The following is a 15356-nucleotide window of genomic DNA, read 5'->3' as shown; positions in this document are numbered from 1 at the left end:
GGTGCCAGAGCTACAGCACAGAGTAGGATAACAAACAATACTCAAAGAATTGCAAAAAGGTTCCCTTAAAATATAATCCTACTTATGCAAAAGGTAAACACTAAATGACATTTTCTAAACATTAAATGCTATCTGAAATATTATGTTGACATATCCTGATATAAATCAATGATATAGGCAGAACCTAAGTTCAGAATGGCTGATGATATTGTATTTGAGCTCTCACTCTCTGTCTTAGCAAATATAAAATGATTTAGAAATGGATATTAAAATACTTGAAGAACAATATAGATTTCCCCCAAAAAATTGCTATAATGGTTAACAATTTTTAAAAAGCGTATTCTGTGCAGAGCTCAGAAAGATTACAGATTGCCAGGTCTAATAATTCCATTTATGCTAACTAGCATTTCGAAATGTGGGAGCTGATCAATCATCTGGGTGGAATTTTCTGTAATAAGACAGCTCAATCTTGCCACATGCTGTCATAATCTGTATGCTACCTCACTTCACTGAAAAGTTAATAGTATTTCACACTGAATAGGGTATTACACTGAAGGAATAACAGCAAATGAGTGCTAGCAAGTCTGGTGTATATAAATACCCAGATACTCTTTAGTTCATTAAAAAGCTGTTGTACATTTTATAAATTTTATTTTCTGCTAGTTCCTTTCTACCTTAAATAACAGCATCTGTGACACCATTACTCTCTCAAAATTGAACCTGAATTAAGTCATCTCACCTGAAATTCTGCAGTTTTGGGGTTTGCTATGCGTACTGCATTTGTTGCAGAGATATCCATGCCAAGTTTATCTGCAATATCTTCCTGAGAACACTTGAGACGAAGAGACAAAAAACCCACCAAGGTCAAGCAGTTAAAATAGACAGTGAGCCAATGATGAAACTTGATATCAAGAATGAACAATACAAGCATAGCAGTGGCTCTGAGGCCCTATAATATTCTCTCTCATCTGCAACATCCACTCATAATCTAAATTAAGCCTCAGCTTTAAGAATAAGTGGGCAAACTGGTTTATCTACAAATGTTAATCACTAAGTAAAATAACGCCTTTTTTTTTTTTTTTTAAGTGTTTGTTCAGGCTTCTATCATAGATTTCTAGTGTTTTAAAAACAGAAGCTCAGATTTTGTCCCCTGACTTGCATTGGTTAAAATATTCTGAAAATAGTACTTATAAAAGAAATGGTACCTAAGCATTCTCACAAAGAAAACAATTCTGTATGAAAAAACAGGTCATATGGCCAAGCCTTTCGTTTTCATGGCAGTATAAGAGTCTCATAGTTCATTGTTGTTGTTTTCTTTTCTTTTTTTTCTTTTTTCCTTTTTTTTTGAGCTGGAATTTGGAACCTATTTTCAAGGTGTATTTTTAAGCTGGTCAGTAAAGCAATACACATGCACTTTATCAAGCTCTGCCAATGTCTGTGCACATACAGCAGCAGATGCTACTGATAAGATCCACACTACAGATTTCCAGAATTTATAGCTTCATTAATGTATTAAGAAACTAATAGCAGACTAGGCATGTAATTGAGGATTTACTAGTATACTGCAGTCTCCCAGAAGTGTTCTTTTTGCACTGGCAGCACTCTGAAAAGGGTATTGATAGACCAAATGTGAGGAAAATGAGAGATGATACTATCTGGAAGAGTGGATTTTTGAATAGAACAGAAATCTTAAATAAACGCTGACCTCAGGAGAAGAAAATTGTGCTCAACAGTTTTCAGGCATGTAGCTAAACTATACTATGTTGTTATGATGGAATTAAACACATTTTGGCTAAATCAGAACTTCTCACAGAAAATAGTGTTATTCTGTAAGTGTGATAATTTGAGGCTCAACCCAAAGAATGGATTGTGTGTGCAAATACATAAACAGTGCTTGTTATGTCACACCGGGCTACATAATGTTGTAGCATAAACGATACTGGTCATAGGCAGAGGCCTCACTTCTATGTTTTAATAAAGTGACAGTGACTCAGTAGGATGTGGATGTTGTCATGCCATGGCAGAAATAAAAAGATATAATGTGATAACATGATATGTTGTGTGACCTTACAAAATTCTAGTGTTGCAGTTCATAAAGGTCCTTCTGTTGTGATGATGTAATCATCATCATGATGTTTTAATTTCAGAAGATTGAGAAACTTAACAGAAGTTTTAATAGAATATGTATGTGATGGTGGCTACATGTATGCTAAAGTGGCCACCAAGTGCACTTCGAGGAAAAGGCTTTCATCAAACCTTGAAACAGAAAAATATAAGAATGTATAGTGTATGTTCAATAGCTGACTATGCAAATATCCACATACTGACAGCTATGGTACACTTTTGGCAGGGAGAAGAGGAATTTAACTTTTTTTTTAAATGGTAGATCAAGTTCTCTGATCCAGTTCTCAGCTATAGCAAAGGGATAAGAACAAGTGGCTGTGACAAAGATGGCATTCACTACCAAACATTTCATTTCGTCAAAACATAATCCCGCTGCAAAATTTCTATATTAGAAATTATACTAGCTGTTGGACTGGCACATGTGGCTGCAGAGACCTAATTTTTGGTAAACCCTGTTCACAGTGTTGTAACAAATAATATGAATAATACCTGCAACCACTGTTATTAATGAGTAATATTTTTAAATTGTTCTTCCATACGGGAAAATACTCTCATGAAATTTACAGAGGAATTGTTGTTCCACTAGTGTGCATTATGTCCTTTTTACAAGAATTCTTAAGATTAACTCTTTTGCTGACTGAGTAACTGCATATTAACTTTACATTTAGTGCAAGAAATCATGGGCAAGTAACAACATTCAGAAAAAGAGACAAATTGAAACAGCATCATCTCTAAACAGTAGTAATAATCATCAGGAATTAATAAATTTTGATGTCTGTTTTCCAGATTATCAAACTATGATGAACTTTACATCTGGTAATTTCATACTCTCAGTATTAAACTAAACTAAAAAACATACTACTTCAATTCTTTTCACCTTTATACTTAGAACTACATATCAAATTAAGAGTCAGTCAGTCAATTCCTCTGACCCACAACTCTCAAAATAGGATAATGTACTATCAAAGCACTAGCAAACAATCACCTGCCCAAACAGTATCAGCTAATACTGGTACATAAATACATGACTATCCTCTAGAGTTTTGGCCGCATCACAGTTCCATCATGCAACTAAGAAAAACATGAAATCAATATAATATACCAGGGCAAAAGTGAGAGCTTCAGTAAATCCAGCAGCTGCCAAGTCCAGTCTGAGAAGTTCTGTGAGCTTATTGAGAGGGAGCTAAAATGAAACAAAAAACAGTTTTAAACTTCCATCTAAAAACATTTTTCTATTTTTTCCTGAGGAGTTTCTGCCTGTTACATTACAGCAAAGTCACTAGGGAGGTACTATGCTTGTGTGCTTATAATTTTTGAAAGCGTCAGCCAGCTGCCTTTAGGCTTGCCTGAAGAAATGAATCTCCCAATTAGAGATTTAATATGGGCTCCCTATTTAAACCCTGGGTTTTTTGTTTTGTTTTGTTTTTTCCAAGTACCAGCAACCACTGATCCTGGACTTATTCAAATCAGTGGGGCATCTGTTTTGTATCCTATCCATGGTAAATACTTCTCAAGGCAAAGCATGTCAAAATATTTAATTCCTAGGTTCTGTTTTCCCCAAAGCCCTTCTGGCATGCACTAGTCATTTACTGACAACAGAGAGTTTATTTGAAGGGGCAATCTTACTTGATTAGCTATGGTGTACGTTTTTGGAATAGTCATCTGAATGTTGTTATAACCATAAGCTATTGCTGCATCTTCTACGATGTCACATGCATGGATAATGTCTGGTCTGGTAGGAGGGATTTCAACCTCTATAGTGTTCCCGTTCCCTATGATGTGTGACTTCAAACACATCCTAGTCAGCAGCTTTGCAAGGTTTGATGGAGTTTCACTGAAACAAAACAAAAGAGTAGTAATTTATAGATCTCACACTGTACTGTTTTTTTTTTTTTTTTTTTTTTAAGTAATCAGTGTTTCTGCTACATTGCCTTGTATTCTGAAGGATTTCCAAGTGCTTTATGGAGTGCATATAGACTCGGATTCCATCAGAACCAACCCTCAGATGAATCATGGCAGTCATTTTTTCCTTTACCTTGCAAGAATTGTGGAAGGCTATAAAGGATCATTCACCTTTTTTGAAAATAGAAGTCTTAAAAAGTTGATCCCATTACCCAACTTAACCTCTGAATTTTTGATAAATAAAATCATAAAGTGTAAGCATCTTTAAAACAACGCAATAATCAATGTTTTCAGTTAGTTTTATCCTGATTGTTGCCTATCAGTAGAAACTATGTTTTATTTGCAAGAACACACCTGATTCCTAGTTTCTTGTTAATGAACTCAGGTTTCACCTTCTCTCTTCGGTAAGCCAATTCCTAAAAAGAGAAGCAAAGCTTTACAGAATACACAACACTTGCCATTTCTGCCCAAGAGAAATTAATTTTGACATTTTGCTAATCTAGCATCTTTTAATTATGATACCCAAATGACATCCACAGAAGACAAGTGTGGTACATTAAGCTAAACCTAGTATTTTAAAATAACAGGATTATTGAAAATAATGTTGTAGTATGTGATGTGAAAGCTGTTCTCAGTTAAGCTAGAGGTCTGAATACAGCAAGAAATCCCTGTTATTGAAATTTCTGATAAAATATACACAAGTAACTGAGTTTCTGAAAGTTTCTAGTCACCAGTTCATCCTAGGACAAAGCCCTAAAGCGGTGAATGGTCATGCATGAGACCTCATGGTCTAGTACAGATCAAATGACTTTTAGAAGGAGGAAGAAAGAAAACTTTCCTTTCTCCCTCCATATTCACACACAAATCCTCTACCAATATTTTCCTTAGAAGCTTGTAACATTTTTAAAAAAATTATTTTATATGTAAGTACTTAAAGAAGGTATTTCCAAATTTCTAGATAACACTGATGCTTGAAAACATTAGTGTCTAAAGCTTTGGGGATTATTTTGGTCTGTTTTATCTAGGTAAACTACATTGGTTATTATAGGGATCTCTGTTTTGTTGCATGTCTCTTCAGGATTCTACATCTTTTCTTAGAATTAGATTAGAGAAGTGGAAGCTAATAAGGATTTTTTTCTTTTTAGGATTAATTTGGGCACTGGGCACATTACTAAAAGAAAAAGCTGAACCACCAATAGAGAAACTCTCAGTAAGTCACTTTCCCTGTAATCAGGTTGTATTTGCTTGATATACCTGATTTTATGAATCCAGCCAGATCTCCATTTGTCTTCAGTCATTTATAGGAAATAGAAGGGATTGCTTTCTTTATACTTATTAGGAGAACAAAAAAGTAAAACCCTGTTACCGCAAAGAGGTCTGCCTGGAACCTCGAATGCAGGCAAATTTGCACTTGAAGTCCACATCATGTCTGAACACATCTTTATATAGCGGGAGTCTATAAATTGAAAGACTGAAAAATCCATCACGAAAAGGCTATTTTAACAAGGCATTGTAACTTCCAGATCTGATAAGTAAGTTATGCTGAGGCTGATCTCAGCTGTCTGCTAGTTTAAGCCTGAAGGACTCCCTGCATTCATTTCTCCTGATTTAGAACAGGTAGGTTTTAAAGGCTTTAGATTATGACACTTGATTACAATCTTTACTTATTCCTGAAGAAGTTCATAGTAGCAGCTACCACTTAAAAATTCGAATCCTAAATATCTTTTTAGAGTATCAGACTATGTCAGTAAGACCGTATTTTTAGCTGTATCATAAACGGTTAACAGTTAAGATATTAGTGGAGCTGCATGATGGGTTTCCTAGATAAGGGGAGAATGGGGCACTGTGTTTTCTTTTATGGGTCTAGGAAAGACCCTGACTCACTAATACCTAAACATTCCCAAACTAAGGTTTTCTACTGTACTCAGAATCTATTTAAACTACTTGTATAGTAAGAAGAAGTAGACAACGTCACCCTAATCAAACTTTGTGTAAACAAAAATCTTTTTCCAAGGACAGTGAGATATCTTCTCACTATACTTACTGGATAGGTGTGCGTCTTCCCATTAGGATAAATTACTTCTGCTGCTTCAACACTGTGAGAGTAGGAAAAAAGAACTGAAAATGTTTTTAAAACATGGACAAAATATATTGTTTCTGACTGGAGATTTAAACTCACCTGAATGGCTTCTCACAATATTCACTAAACATTGTGACTAGAATATCAAGGACAATTTTTGCCTACAAAAAATAAAAATAATAATCACAATGAAATCTGTAAGCTGTTTGTGTTGAATTAGACAAAATATCATAACCGAGAAAATGAGAAAAAAAGTGTTGTCTGACTCTGTTCATTCTATTCTATTTAGTAGTTTAACAGCAACCACGTCCTGGTAGTCTAGAACACAGTTTGAATTTTAAGAAGTGTTTTGTTTCTGCTACAAAGGTTTATGCAAAACTTGAAAACTGGAAATCTCTGTTTTTCAAGGTTCTGCAACATTTGCGCATTTTTGCTAAACTCTGTTCCCAAGATATGCAGGGGTCTTTATTACCCACTGGAATTGAACTTTCCCAACCTTTTGCCTCATTAGTCATTTCACTGAAGTTCAAATGAGAATGTACAGACTAAAGGACTGTGCATTGTTTAAGAATATATTATCAATTTAACTTCTTTTGCAAAATCTTTTGGTTATTTTTAAGGGGTTAGGATAACAAAAGGATCAGGAGATTCAGATCAATGTCTACAAGGCATCAAAAACAGCTTTTGCAGCTTGAGGATAATTTCCTTCACTTAAAAACAAAAAAAAAAAAAAAAAAAACAAAAAAAAAACCCTACCATTTTCATTTTTACTATTAAAGCAAGCAGTGACAAAAAGCTGAGTCATTAGTTTGCTTAGAAGCCACTTCCCAACATGCAAACTTATTTATCAGTCATTAACATATCATTGTGTAATTGGGTAAGTTAAAGGGGTTTTTGCTCTTAAATGTCAAGATACACACTTCAGGGAAATTATCAATGAATGCACAACATATTCAAAAGAACAAGCAACTGTAACTGCTAGGCTTTCATGCTTTGGCTTCAAGTTACACAATGTGCATATTAAAGACTTCTGTTTGATTCTTATTTGCAGAGCATCCCTGCTTAAAAAAGATAACCAAGTGGAAAAAGTGTCTTTTCCCCTCCCTCAACTTAAATTTAAGTGAGAGACAAAATGATTCTTTACAAAGAGTGTTCTGGCAAAACAGTCTCAGTAAATATTACCCTTTTTGAAGCCTTTCAGATTTAGAAAACTAACAACAAGAAAAGCTCCTAGTTTATTTACATTACTTTCTTGTAGAAACTGAACACTTAATGTCACGTCTTCTATAGAGCAAGCCTAGAACTGTGCTGAGGAAATTTCAGATAGTCCCACAACTTATCCTGCCTTTCAAAAAATGAAGTCTGCTCTTTAACGTAACTGCCTGTCTATTGTAGCTCTTTGTACTCAAGTCATATTTCCCAAAGAGAAAACAACGATATTACAGCATATCAAAAGCAGGAAAGTTTAATTTACCTTTGTAATATCTGTGCCTGTGCATTCAATAAAGACATTTCTGGTGTTTAGGCTTATTTTTGTATGTTCTCCTAAAACATGTAAAGACAGCAACATGTAAAGAAATGTTATTACTTTTATTTAAATGACACTGATATTGACTCCATTTATGATTCAGCAAGATCACTGTCTTCTTAAAAGCCACTATTTCTACTGCATTGACATTCACAATTCCTGTCAGATTAGCAGTTCTATTTTTAAATTTGTAAATCAAAAAGAGTAAAAAGATCTGAAATGGTAGTGCATTTTGTTTGGATACGGCAGACCAGACCGAGTGATGGTTAAACCTGTACATTTAAAGATATGCAAATTACATGCATTATCAGTATCTGATTGAGAAAAGCAAACTAGCAAAGCAACAGCCATCTGCTGGTTACAAAGTGGTTCTGCAGTTGCGCTTCCAGAGGATTTCATCTTTCCTGGCTTTAATTAAAGTAACACATCTGCATTTGATAGGGAAGCATAGGAAAGCAGCCTTGGTCAGGAATGAACGAAATTGTTTTTAAAAAAGTGATTTAGACTGATGAATATCCAAAGCTACTTTAATGAAGAATCAAGATATCTTGACACTATCTCCTGAGAAACTGTAAGTTTGTCTGCACTACTGATTTTTTGCTTAGAAAGGGCCCTTTTTAGGTATGAATTTTCTTTGTGTCTGTATCTGAGTCAACAGATATGCACTCTGGCATACCAGTGATGCACTCAGAACTGTTTCTGTGCTAGAGTAAGCAAGGTATGCACAGAGGGACATTATCGAAAGCAGCCCACTTGCAAATTGGATGTAAAGTCCCCTGGTAGTTGGTTCCCTCTACAAGTGGAGTTCTGTTAGTAACGGCAGGCAATCTAGAGTAGTTGTACAGAAATCTGCTTCGCATTGCCTTTTAGTTATAGATGTGCCTTGCATACTTTGAATGAACTGCATTGCCAGTGATCATGCAGTGTGGACATACGGTCCTAGAATCATACAGCATTGTGCCGAACAAAACCTCAGTCCTTCTCTTCTCCCATTGCGCTATTCAGTAATTGCCATGGGGGGCAATGGGAACCACACACTTAGATGCACATGGGCATTCCTGCTTCCATTGTTTGACCTTGAACAAGTCACTTAGCTTTTGGGTTTCAGTTTCCTATCTGAGAAACTAGGTTACAACTACACTGAGAGAAAAATTGGGTGCACTGAGGATCTGAACAGTGAGGGATCTTGTTTTCCCTTCCTGAGGATGCTATACCTCTCTGCAGCTGGAATGTACTCAGCTCTTCTGGACTCGCTCAAAGCAGATATAACCTGACAGTGCTTATAGATAATCCAAAATACCACTTCAGATGCTTATATTTCATCATCTGTTAAAAAAGTAAATTTAACTCAGAAGCTTCTTCAAATACTAGTCTTTAAAATAGATACAGGAATAGGAAATTTAGTCCAGCCTTTTTAATTGATGAAATCTAAACAATACAGAATATTTATACATAGAAAAATTTGAAGCTGGAATGAGCCTAACCAAGAAGGATCAGACACAGTGGCTGATAGCACCTTCAAATTCTGAACAGTTGTTTTTTTATCAATCCCTATCACAGGGTATGAGCTGCCTCGTAAGAAGAATTGGGTTTGCTATTTAAGATTTGGATAAGGACGACTAGGAGAAATATATCTAAAGAGATCGTTGCTGCAGATTTTATCAGTCACCATATGGAAAAAGTTACTGATTCCTGACCTAAGTAAAAAGATATACTGAAGTATTTTGTTAAAGGAGTTCTTGCTATGTCATTAACTGGTCTCAGTAATTAGGGTTCTCAAAAATCACCCATAAAGACCTTTTGCATTCAGAGGAAATGCATGTTTAGAAGCAGTGCCAATAAAAAAAATGTACAGCAGATTATTCTTTTTAACTCACAAAAGACTTCAGGACTCACTCCTTGTGTAATTGCAAAAGATTTCACAGTAACTGATTCACACTGCTAATAAATCCACTGGGCTTAGAATCCAATCCCAGCCCAGTACTGTGACCATCTAAAATAAAGTACAAAGCAGAATGTTACAGTTACCAGCTTACAAAATCAATTCTTACACCCTTCTTTTAGCTAACTGACTGCTGAACAATTTGTCCACTTTTCCTCTTTTATGCAAACAAAAAAAAGCCTTTCTAACAAAGGGTCCTATCGCCAGGAACCCTTCTTGCGCTTATACCGTGATGACATAGAAGGATAAAAGAAACTAAATGCAGAGGTTTGCAGTGGGACTTTTACACTCTCTTGACTGAGAAAAGAACATTAGCAGCCTTGCGGAGCAAAAAATTTGGCTGTGTTTAAACTGAAGGAAGGAAAGAAGACTGTATGAAATTATTATTGTTAAAGTAAAATATAAGAAATGTAAGAAACTATTATTATCAAAGTGAAATAATTTTAAGAATAAAAAGAATAATCCATGTTACTTATCAATGTTTCTCTTAGACACGCTGACTCAAACACACTAAATAACAGCAACTATATAGGCTAGTTATAAGTAATCTTACCATTGATGATTGGTGGCATGGACAGAACAACACCATTGCTGTCATAAATGACGGGATAAAGTGGCTTATTTTCAATTAAGTGCAAATAGTGTCGAAGATGGCTGTCAGTCTGGAGAAACAAAGCACAAATGTCCTGTTAATTCATGTATGACTCTCCCTCTGCTAAGATACAGAATTTTACCAGAGGATGTGATATGTGAAGTGATTAGTGAAGCTAAGAGCTTCACTAGCACAAGCTTTTTGCTCTCAGAAGCAAAACTTTAAAATGAGAGAACTGGATTCTGGGTTTTCTTCAGAAATGTTCAAAAATATTTCTTTAAGGACTACAATATTTATAATTATCAATTATGAATTGCTGAAACATTTGTGCTTAAATTTGATGGAAAACTTATATCTGTTGCAATGACATGGATATCCACTGTACCAAAAAAGAAAAAAAAATGTTTACTTCTAATCTCTCTGATATCCTTCTTTTCCTAGCACCCTCACTTGTCTACTTTATCAGTTTAGTCAGAGATCTTTGAGGATCTCTCTTATCTTTATGACCAGCGTGTGTGTTCCAAGAGAGCTACATAGTGTAATGATGGTGATAATAGCATCATTTCAAATGCAGATATTTAAAGAAGTCCCACGATGGATTTTTTTTCCTAACATTTACCTGGTTTTATTGGGATGCCAGGCCAAGAATGCTGCCTAACTTAACTTGAGCCTCGTACACAGCTACACTTGCTTAATATGTACTAGGGTACATAACTGAACATCTGCAAGTAAATTGACCAAATTAGAAACAACATAAAAAAATCTGATATTATTTACTTAATTTTTCAGCTTTGTACACTGAATTTCTTTGCAGTGTAGATAATTTTATAACCCTTGCACAGTTTTACAAAGAGTATTATGAAAAGCAAACTTTGCATTGAAAAATTGGTGGGTTAAAAACAAAACTACTATTCTATTCTACTATTCATATTTATGTTTAGCCACAAAACACTACAGTACATCTTTCATGGACAACAGAATTTAAATATTACCATGGATTTCTCATGAATAATCAAAATGTGAAATGTTCATTGGCTGAAGCTAAAGAAGGTAACCATGTTTTGTCACTAACATCATCTCTTAATATCAGCGATACACAAGAGCTTAATCCTTGGAAATGCAGCCTCCTGCATTCAGTGCAACAAGTTTGAAAAATCACACTTACCCTATACAGATCCATAAGTTGTGAAGCTGTGTACTCCTGAGATTGATTCAAGGGTTTGAATTTAATTTCAGAAGGCGCTTTAGCTGTAAAAGTAAATGGACCAGTGATGGTGTCCAAGTCATGGGTACCTATTGCTACTAATGCTCTTTTCCTACAAAGAAAGAAGGCAAAATAGTAATTAGCAATAGTACTAGTAGGATTTGGAGTTCCTTTGAGATGATATCTCATGATCAGGAGGATCTAAAGCTCAGTTGGTTAGAGTGTGGTGCTAATAAAGCCAAGGTCCCAGGTTCGATCCCTGTATGGGCCAGTCGTTCGAGGGTTGGACGAGATGATCTCCAGAGGTCCCTTTCAACCTTACCGATTCTATGATCTTCTCTATGCTGTATATTTTTTATATATTCATAGAACTTACTGAAAAAGTATAACATCAGCTTGGATAAGCTTAGAATTATTTCTATTCTGCATACTAGTGATGAGATATAAATATGAACAACAGATGTAACAGTCAAAGTGAAATCTAACAGGACTGTGGCAAAAGGCTTCTTTCTTAACCGTTGTAGGAGTCATAACAGCTATGTATATTGAAATATATTGAGAGGAGGCAGAAACAGGCGTGGCAAGTGAGAAGGGTCAAGAGCGGTGCTGTAAAGGATTCCCCTAGGCAGGAACAAATACAGTAACACTTTCTAATAAGGAAGAGAAATCTTAACATAGTTTTACCACAGTCATCAAACTACATACACAGATACTATATACTACTTCAACTTTAGGAACTAACCTGCAAATATTTTGGTGTAGTTTTTCTTGGAGGTCAATGAAACTATCGTAACGTTCTTTGGTAAAGGTTATGTTACGAAGGACTGCAGCAACAGCATGAGGACGGACTTGGGCAGTCTGCAATTCAAAACACATTACACATTTCAAGTGCACAGAATATATGAAACTAAAACTGAAGAATAAGCTTCTGTTCTGTAAAGCAGTAACAGAAAGGAAAATTCACAGAAATTTACTCCAGGTCTGGTAAAGGCAAGGACGTTTTCAGCATACTGTACTGGCTTAGAAGGCCAACACAATACGAGTGTCCGAAACTTTGATTTGACCTGCTACTAGGTATACCCAAAAAAATTCGTATAATGCCCCTCCCCTTCCATAAAAATAAATCACACTGACTAGAAAATATTAGATTGCTTTAGCTGTTATTCTACAAAGCAGATTTCTAGTCTCACTGCTCTTACAAAATTGGTACTGATAGTTCATACTTGGTCGTTGAGAACCTTTCAATAAATTTTCGAAGGTGCAGTAAACACTTTTACCTCTTCAGTGATAATCAGCTTCTGACCTTCACCCTTAGCTGGCATTATCTTTTGGTACGTAGGGAGATTTATCCTGGAATAAAAATGGAAATAAGTCTATAACTGAAAGTTTCCAAGATGCAGGAAACTTTAGAAACGTGTCAACAACTGTATGTAGAAAATTTTCTTAATAACATTTCTTGTCATCAATTGTGTTTACACTAACTGTTTAAAACTTAGGTTCTCTACAGTATGTTATTAAGCACAGTACACAATGACTAGATGGTGAATAAATAATTGAAATAGATGAGAGGCACTTAGGAAGTCACAGCAGATACTTGTATTGGTGTTTACTAGAGCATAAGGAACCTCCCCTGCAGAAGTTCTTTACAGAGGATGTGTCAAATGGAATAGCAGTTGAAAAAGAATGTAAAATAGATTTAAAGAAAATTCTAATCCAGTCTTTTAATATTATATAATAGAGCCTCTTCAGAGAAATGATCATGACGCATATAGACATTTGACAGATACAGCTGATCTGTACATCAGAAAATCCTCAAAAGCCAAGCAACAAGCTTATTTATTGATCAAAAATGGACTCATATTTAAGCAAATAATAAAATACAGAAAAATCTCACAACTCTACTTTACCTTTCTTTAAAGACCTGCAATCCTCGGACCAGTCCTTCAAGGCAAAGAAGATCATAACGGTTGGCAGGAACATCAATTTTATAGAGAATAGTATCTGATGCCCCCTCTGCCTTTCCATCACCTCGTTCTTTACTTATAATGTCTTTCTCAGATGTCTGAAATTAAGCAGAAACTGGGTTTTTAACTTGAAATATCTTAACATTGGCAGCAGAATGACAGTCAGAAAATAAAATAGAAAAAAAGTACCAATTAACAAAATAGTTTAAAGGCATAGCTCACACAAATGTTACTTACAATTTCATCAAGCTCCAAACCAAACTCAAAGCAAAGTTCATCAAATTCTTCATCAGCTGTGACAAAAAAAGTGCATTTTGGTTAATAAGCAAACCTCAGACTTTTAATACACAACTTTATGCTTATTTTGAATGTTCTCAAATGAGAGAGTAAATGCTCTTTTGGAAAAAAGAAGTCATTTCAAGAATTTTGCTGATTTTTGCATTTCAGTAGCAGTTTCTTTAAGATACACTCTATTTATTGACACATTGTTGTTACAGTTACAGCAAAGGCTTCTGAATATCAGAGTCTAGCTTCATTACCAGCTCTTCAGTCTGGTTTGTCAAAGGAACTCCAGCTGAACAGCTAATGAAAACATGAATGAGCAATTTGAAAGTACCTTACTTACCAATCAGCTTATCCTACCAAGGTTGAATGAACCACTTTATGACACATAAGTAACACAACCCTGACCTGAAAGTCAGTATTTTCAAATAGGCACCTATTTTTCAAAATAAGCGCCTATATGTCTTAAGAACCTACGATACTCCAAGTAATAGATAAAATGCTGCATGTTGCTAAAACGTTCTTTCAGTTAGAAAACTAGTTTCTAAGTCACATTACCAAACAGGCTGAGATGAATGACAGAATGAAAATACGACCTAAACTGTTTGCTTTGCTTGCTCGAATCTCTTCTTTTTCCTTTTCCATTTGGGCTAACTCTTAAAGCAGAGCTAGAACTTCAAGTAGAAACTGCAATTTGGGAAATACATGGTTCTTATTTTATTAGTGATTTGAAATCCAACAGCATCTAGCCAGGGGACGGGCTAGATAATCCAAGGCAAACATATGCATTTGCCCAGTGTATGCCGTGGGCTTCCGAAGAACTGACAGCAAGTGAATCCCGCGTCACACGTGTCAGTGGGTCTGGACTAGACGCCGCGCTGCTCCTCAAGCGATGGGTCCGCCCCCGCCACGCCTGCTGGCCTCAGGGGTAAGCAGCCGGCACAGCAGTGTAGGCAGCGGGGGGGCGGCCTGCGGCGGCCCCCATCACCCGAGCCAGCGTACGCGGGCCGCGCACGGGGGCCGCGAGGCCGGCGGCAGCGGCAGGCGCTCCCGGCCGGCCGCCATGCGGCAGCAGCGCCTCCCAAGGGGCTGGCGGGCGGCGCGGGGCGCGGCGCGGCGCGGCGCGGCGCGGCGCCCGGGGGCCCGGCCCGGCCCGCACTCACCGTAGGCCCTGCCCAGCGCCGCGAAGAGCAGGTCGCGCTTCACGCTGACAGTCGGCATGGTGACCGCCGATCCCGCCGCCAATGCGCCTGCGCAGCCGCCCCGGCGCCGAGGCCCCCGCCGCGCCGCCGCCGGCCCCCGGGGCTGCTCGCCGCGCTGCCTGAGGGCGCCTGCCCCTCCTGCGGCCCCCGTCGCCGCTTCGCTGCCTTCCAGGCCTCACGGCGCGGAGCAGAACGGTTACGCGCTGGTGGAGCGGTACGACAGGGTGCCTGAGCCGGGGGAGGGGAGGGAGGAAGTGCGCTGTGTGCGCTGGCAGAGCTCCGGGCAGCTAAACCCGGGTTACATCAGCGGCTGGTTCAAGGGCCCCCAGCCGGCTCGTGACGTGCGGCCGCAGCTTCCGGCGGGGCGGCGGCCGGTGGCGGTGCCGCGGGGGCTGAGCCGTGCGCGGGCGGCGCGGCGGGCCGGGCCGAGCCGGGCCGGGCCGGGCCGGGCGCGCTCTGGCGGGCGGCGCGGGAGGGCGCGTTCGCCCCGCGGCCCGTGCCGCGCTCAGCCGGGGGAGGGCCCGGTCGCGGCGCTG

At 37.9% G+C, this 15356-nt stretch overlaps 1 protein-coding gene across 1 annotated transcript in view; it reads right to left on the bottom strand.

Moving 5' to 3' along the window:
- FARSB (phenylalanyl-tRNA synthetase subunit beta) overlaps positions 1–14856 on the bottom strand; it is a 40977-nt gene extending 26121 nt beyond the window's left edge. The window contains exons 1-14 of the mRNA XM_062582641.1: positions 14782–14856; positions 13574–13629; positions 13280–13434; positions 12650–12722; positions 12115–12230; positions 11334–11484; positions 10130–10238; positions 7581–7651; positions 6206–6267; positions 6071–6122; positions 4381–4442; positions 3751–3958; positions 3227–3307; positions 740–832 (exon numbers count right to left, since the gene is read on the bottom strand). Coding sequence (XP_062438625.1) covers positions 740–832; positions 3227–3307; positions 3751–3958; positions 4381–4442; positions 6071–6122; positions 6206–6267; positions 7581–7651; positions 10130–10238; positions 11334–11484; positions 12115–12230; positions 12650–12722; positions 13280–13434; positions 13574–13629; positions 14782–14839 — 1347 coding nt within the window. The 5' untranslated portion in view covers positions 14840–14856. The remainder of the gene's footprint in view (positions 1–739; positions 833–3226; positions 3308–3750; positions 3959–4380; positions 4443–6070; positions 6123–6205; positions 6268–7580; positions 7652–10129; positions 10239–11333; positions 11485–12114; positions 12231–12649; positions 12723–13279; positions 13435–13573; positions 13630–14781) is intronic.
- Positions 14857–15356: the final 500 nt, after the last annotated feature.

The sequence above is a fragment of the Rhea pennata genome, chromosome 9 (assembly GCF_028389875.1).
Source record: "Rhea pennata isolate bPtePen1 chromosome 9, bPtePen1.pri, whole genome shotgun sequence".
Classification (NCBI taxonomy): Eukaryota; Metazoa; Chordata; class Aves; order Rheiformes; family Rheidae; genus Rhea; species Rhea pennata.
The sequence above is the reverse complement of the archived record's forward strand: the minus strand, read 5'-3'. Positions and strand labels throughout refer to the sequence as shown.